The 6333-nt window shown below is 34.8% G+C and overlaps 1 protein-coding gene across 1 annotated transcript; it reads left to right on the top strand.

Moving 5' to 3' along the window:
* Window positions 1–2355: 2355 nt before the first annotated feature.
* On the top strand, window positions 2356–5575 carry LOC114194496 (ras-related protein RABA5e-like). The gene is made up of 2 exons (XM_028084759.1): window positions 2356–2818; window positions 5022–5575. The coding sequence occupies exons 1-2, from the start codon at window positions 2485–2487 to the stop codon at window positions 5327–5329; spliced, it is 642 nt and encodes a 213-aa protein (XP_027940560.1). The 5' UTR covers window positions 2356–2484; the 3' UTR covers window positions 5330–5575.
* Window positions 5576–6333: the final 758 nt, after the last annotated feature.

The following is a 6333-nucleotide window of genomic DNA, read 5'->3' as shown; positions in this document are numbered from 1 at the left end:
CAGTTAAACTCCTCTCACTCTTGTCTCTCCTGCAAAAGCAGTGCCTCACTTCTCTCTTTTGTTCTCTCACAGAACCTCTGTTAGGGTTTAGCCCTTAGCCCTATTCAAGCTAGCTCAAACCAGATTTTCTACTCCACATAAGTCAGTTCTAACTCATGCTCTTTCTCCATTCAGTTCATTCTTCATGGTTCCAACTAAGGTTTGTCTTAGTGAATTAGTTCCACTATTTTTCAGCTCTTAGAGCTACTCCTTAAGCTACGGTGCTTCACAGCTTGGGTGTCGAAACTCTTAGCTAACACTTTCCAACTAAGAGAAGTTAGGATTTTGCTAAATCTTCGATTTTTATGCTTGCTTTGATGATATTTCATGATTTTATGGATTGTATGTTGTTGTGAGCTTATGAAATGTCTTATTGCACGGTTTGGGTTGTGTTGTTGGACTGTTGCACGAGAGAACAATTGTGAGCACTGGTTTTCTTGCCCAAACAAGCGTGTCTCGCCTAAGCGAGATTAACAAAGGCTCGCCCAGACTCTTTTACGCGAGTTGTCGCTTAGGCGACCAACCCTGTTTTAAGCAAGTGGATGTCTCGCTCAGGAAAGGGGAGTCTCGCCTAGGCGAGAATGAGCAGAAGGCCATTGTTTCTGTTTGTCGAGCTCTCGTCAAGGCGAAAGGAGCTCGCCTGAGCGAGACCTTTCTGCCTAAGCGAGAAGCTGGGCGCGAATGCGGCTTGTTCTGTTGTTTCTCTGTTCTCAAATGTTGGCTATATGTTTGTATTGATCTTGCTTTTAAATTATGAATTGGGTGATTATGTATGAATGAGATAATCTATAGTCTGTGATGGATGAGTTTAACATGTTTTGGGTATGTTGCCTGTATGGATGGTTTCATGGATTGAGAATGATGAGTTGGTATGGATTTGACATGAGACCTCATGGTGGTGCCTTAGTTGGTCGGGACGTAATTTCATGATCCCTGTTAGTGGGAGTTCATGGTGGTGTCCCATCTATATAATTTAGTAAGGATTCAAGGTAAGGTTGCATCCTGACACTCTATAGAGTTAGTTAGTCCCACATAGAGCGTACTGACTCTAGTAGTGAGAGTAGTAGGAGGCATGAAACTTATTAAGGGCTAACCTTGTGTGTGTGGGATGAAACACTGTAACATTTAGCTCAAGGGAGAGCAGCTCGGTATATGTATCCGAATGAGTCGTGTCTGAGTCTCAGTGTATTATTTGAAGAGTCACAACATGTTTGGTTGACATATATTCCTTGGGCTGTGAAATAGCATGTAACTGTATGATAAACTGTTTTCGCTCTAGCTTACCCTTTTGCTTGTTTGGTTGTTGTGTGTGTGGTCTTTCTCTTTTTGCGATGATCATCAATTTATTGATGTGAGCATATGCGAGAGGTACCCGAGGTTGACAGGGAAGCGATGATTCCGCTGCTTAGCTCCTTTGGGATGGTCTCCATTTCTCCGAGTTTTATATAGGGCCATGACCCATGTATTACCTTGTTTTTGAATATAAAGTGTTTACTGTCAATTCTTGCACTTGGTTTTGTATTGGCATCTTGGTGTGCCTTGGTTTCCCTTGAGTATTTTTGGGATAATTATGTGGAGGAACGTCATACTCCGAATCTTCGCTCATCATATTATATTGTGTGACGTTTTCATTTAATTGAGTTTAATTATTAAATGAGGCATTACAATAACTAGGTTCCTTAATATGTGATGTCATTTACTAATATGGGATACATTTTTAAGAAATATTATGTTAGAACTAAGATTAATATACAAAAATTTGTGGGTATCAAATATTTAAAATACATTAAAATTAAGCTAAATTATTTTTATTTATATATTAATGTATAAATATGCAAAAAATTTATTTCATCAAGTTTACAATGTTTTTAAGTACATAAATGCAAAGTTCATGTACCATAACATTTTTTTTTATCACCGAAGCACCATAACAATTATAACTTTAAATTGGCTATCCAAACCAAAAACCTTGTTTAAAACTAATGAAGAAAAATTACAACTAATTCAATTCAAACGCCTCAAAATGTCAACAATTCATGTATTAACAACACTCTATAACTCAATCAATTATAAAAAATATTATATACTATTAGTTGTCGACAAAAAATATTCCTAAAGATAACTTTAAATTTTGACACTTTGAAACATATTTTTCAAAATTTCCTTTAATTAAAAGCTTATTTATTTATCTCTGAGTCAATAAAGCAGTGTAAAGAGGTCAACCCCACAAAGTCTGAAGTGAAATTCCAGCACTATCCCTAAAACCCCGCCACCAATCACGCCAAAAATCGAAAATAAAATCCCAAAAAAGCAAAACCCATTTCACTACATTACTAGCTTCACGTTCTTCTCCTTTTATCTTCCCTTCAGACACGCCAACTACGTGACACCCACTCACCCCTCCTTTCACCACATAACAACCCTCACTCATTCCCTTCCTCGCTCATGGCGGAGAACGGCGACGGCGCCGAGGAGTACCTCTTCAAGGTGGTGCTAATTGGGGACTCCGCGGTCGGCAAGTCCAACCTACTGTCGCGGTTCGCGCGGAACGAGTTCGACAGCAACTCCAAGGCCACGATTGGAGTGGAGTTCCAGACGCAGGTGGTTGAGATCGACGGCAAGGAGGTCAAGGCGCAGATCTGGGACACTGCAGGCCAGGAGCGCTTCCGAGCTGTCACTTCTGCTTACTACAGAGGCGCCGTTGGAGCGCTTGTCGTCTACGATATCAGCAGGAGAGGCACCTTTGACAGCATCAAGCGCTGGCTCGAAGAGCTCACTAGTGAGTGCTTGTTGCTTCCTTTGGAATTTGAATTTGGAAATGCTGGATGTGGTCTGTGTTTATGCTTTTTTTTCTTCTCCTAAATTATTCTCTAAACACTGTGATTATATTAGTGACATATGAGTGACGTTCAAGTAATAGAAATTATGCTGCATGATCCTCCGAGTTTAAAATATACGGACATTATTCATTCCATTGTATTATCCCTATTTTCAGCATCTTTAAGCGTTTATACCGAGTTTAACAAAATTACATGTGATTTTTGGTTACTCAATATTTGAGAGAGTTACTTGGTATGTGTTTTATTTTTTGTAGAAGTCGCAGTCATCTCAATCTGTTGACTTTCTTCTGTCATCTTCAAGAGTATGAAGCATTGTTAGAATGATAATTCAAACACAGCCTTTAGTTGATATCTTCAACATTTCATATTATCTCATAAGTGATTTGTTGATAAAATTTTTAATTGCGGAGAAAATTGGTTGGTTTACTAAAATTTAAGTGAGATGGATGGAGCACTGGATATGTTTTTTGGATAATATTTAAAATGAGTATTTTGTAAGAATAAAAAAATGATAACTTATGTTGTTTCATTGTTTTTCCAAATGGTTAACATCTTTGATTCTTTTCATTGTAAAACTCCCAAACTTTATCCCATTCATTTCATTCCATTATAATTCAATGTATTAAAATTTTCTATCACTAATTTAAACAGCCTCAGCAATACTCATATAGTTTTATAACTTTAGAACTATTTAGGATAAAGTAGTTTTTGAGAGATCATGTTGGGGGTTTGTTAGTTTTTTAAATTTTAGTTAACTATAATTGATTTCGAAAAAATATACAGGATGGGTCTAGGTAGTTTCTGTATATGGAAATTACTTTTAACGTCCCTCAAAGTGTGAAGATTCTGTTATGTCCTAATTTGACCGAAAAATGCATATTTGGGGACTGATTTCACGGTTAATTTCAATATTTGAGAACTACTATTATAATTTTTGTGCATTGGGGACTGATATGAACAATGCTATGTAAGATAAGTGTTGGAATATATTAAAATTTATTAAGAATGATAACATTACGAGTTTGACATAGTAAATAAGGACTGAGTTTCAGAGAGTCGCACATTTATTTATTTTAATAAATTTCTAATTGTACAAAGTGTTTCTGAAAAAATGTAGTAAAAAATATGTTGGCGTGTCTTTTTTTGGTTTTTATGTAGTATTCGATTATGCATGTGATGATTAAAAGCTGCTAGGCATCATGTCTTTTGTTGGAGTTCTGACTTTATTTTAAAGATGATGAATCTGATTCTATGCAGTTGAAATTTCAACTGCACAAATCTTCATCTTTCAAAATATACTTTACTGATCAAATTATAAAGCTAAAAGGCTAGTTTATAAATTTTAAACGGAAAAAATTGGAACTGCATAACCCTACATTTATATCACAACTGCAGAGGTTCGTATTCCGTGAAGATGAAATGCTACCCTTGCATATTATTTACTCTACTGTATAAATTACTAAAATAAACAGCTATTTTCGTGATCTAATGTTTATTTCTGACACTTTTCGGCGATATTTTGCACTTTGTCAAATTGTAAGAACAAGCCTATCTCATAATATCATATAGATATATTATAGAGAAATATGAAATATCAGAGCATCAACTTAGTATATTATTTTGTTTTGTAACTGTTTAATTTCGCTGTAGTATGGAGTCTGATAAGAGTTCACCCTCCAAATATCAGATTGTCATCAGCTTAATTCTCAAAAATGTAGTCATTAAGTTTGTCCCCTCAATTATGCAAACAAAAAGTGTCAGAAAGTTGGCCCTTTGTCTAGGAGAAAACGAATGTAATTAAACCATTATTAAGAGACTAATTTGCTGATACTTTGCATAATTGATGACATTTATCAGTAAAGCCTTAAAACTGAAGATAAAATTCTTAGAGTGCCAAAATGATAGCGCTCGTATTTTTGGAAGGCAAAAGCGTGCCTTTTTATTGCATATATCAGGTCTGCTGGTCCTTTTTGAGTTAGTCAAAAGCATATGGAAAGTATGTACTTTTAGAACTTGCATTGTGATCTTTGCTATATACTATCGTCCATCAGCTAAATGCCTTGAAGCACTTGAATTCTTAGGCTTCATTTTTGATGAAATTTCGTAACGGAGAGTTTGATTCTTTCTTAAATTAACGTGCAGCTCAAAATGACAGCACAGTAGCAAGAATGTTGGTGGGAAATAAATGCGACTTGGAGAATATTAGAGAGGTGAGCACAGAAGAGGGCAAAAACCTTGCAGAAGAAGAGGGCCTGTTCTTTATGGAGACATCTGCACTGGATTCTACGAATGTCCAAACAGCCTTCGAGATTGTTATCCGTGAAATTTACAACAATATCAGCCGTAAAACATTGAACTCTGATTCTTACAAGGCTGAGTTGTCTGTGAATCGAGTAAGCTTGGTTAATGGTGCAGGATCAAAGCAAGGTCTTTCTTGTTGTTCTCGATGAGCTTTTACCTTAATTCGGATTCGGTGCTTCTTTGGATCTTGCCAGAGTAGATTCTTGTTCTTTACCCTTCCCATGTTGTGATGCCTGCCATATTTTTGTTTTCAACCTGCAAATTGTAAGTGTTTGGTACCTTGTCTCACAAGAAAAAAATAATGAGATTTACACTCTTACATGAATGATCTTTAAATATATTTTGTATTTGTTAAGAACTATAGGATATAATCAAATTGCTTTGTGCCCTTAAAACTATCATTTTTTATACAAACCTCTCTATTCTCCCTTTCAATTTTTACCACTAAGTCAACTTTATACCACTTGTCCTTAAAACATGTAATTACTTTTTGTTGTACTTTTTTGTCTTTGTTATGTTGGTTGAAGTCAATTCTTACTCTTTTGACCAGGTAACACTTTTAACCAATCATCCATGGTTGTTGTAGCTCGTTCTTTTATTTTTTAGGTATAATTATTGATTTAGTATCCAATTTTTTGGTTAAGTTCAATTTAGTTTCCATGTTTTGGTTTGTTCAATTTAGTACCCAATTATTTAAAAGGATTCAATTTGATCCTCCCTGTTAGGTTGGAGTTAACATCGTGTCCGTATAGGACATGTGTCAAGCCATGACATTTTAAATTTTTTTAATTTAAAAAAAAATTAAAAAACTGTCACGTGTCAATTTACCATCGTGTCAATTTACATGTTAAAATAATTATTTTGAATTTATACATCAAATCACTACACCTAAATATTTAAATTATTTTATTTTTTACAACTGTAAAAAATTTCAGGTGTAAAAAATTACAAAGGTAAAAATTGTAAAAAATAAAATAATTTAAGTATTTAGGTGAAATGATTTGATGTATATATATTAAAAAAGTTATTGTAACATGTGTATATAAGTTGTAATTAAGCTTATTTAATAATTTGGTCTCAATTTGGAGAGGACCAAATTTGATCATTTTAAAGAATTGTGATACTAAATTGAACCAAAAATTTAAATAGAGGA

Source organism: Vigna unguiculata, chromosome 8 (genome assembly GCF_004118075.2).
Source record: "Vigna unguiculata cultivar IT97K-499-35 chromosome 8, ASM411807v1, whole genome shotgun sequence".
Classification (NCBI taxonomy): domain Eukaryota; kingdom Viridiplantae; phylum Streptophyta; class Magnoliopsida; order Fabales; family Fabaceae; genus Vigna; species Vigna unguiculata.
Note: the sequence above shows the minus strand (reverse complement) of the source record. Positions and strands in the feature narration are given on the sequence as shown.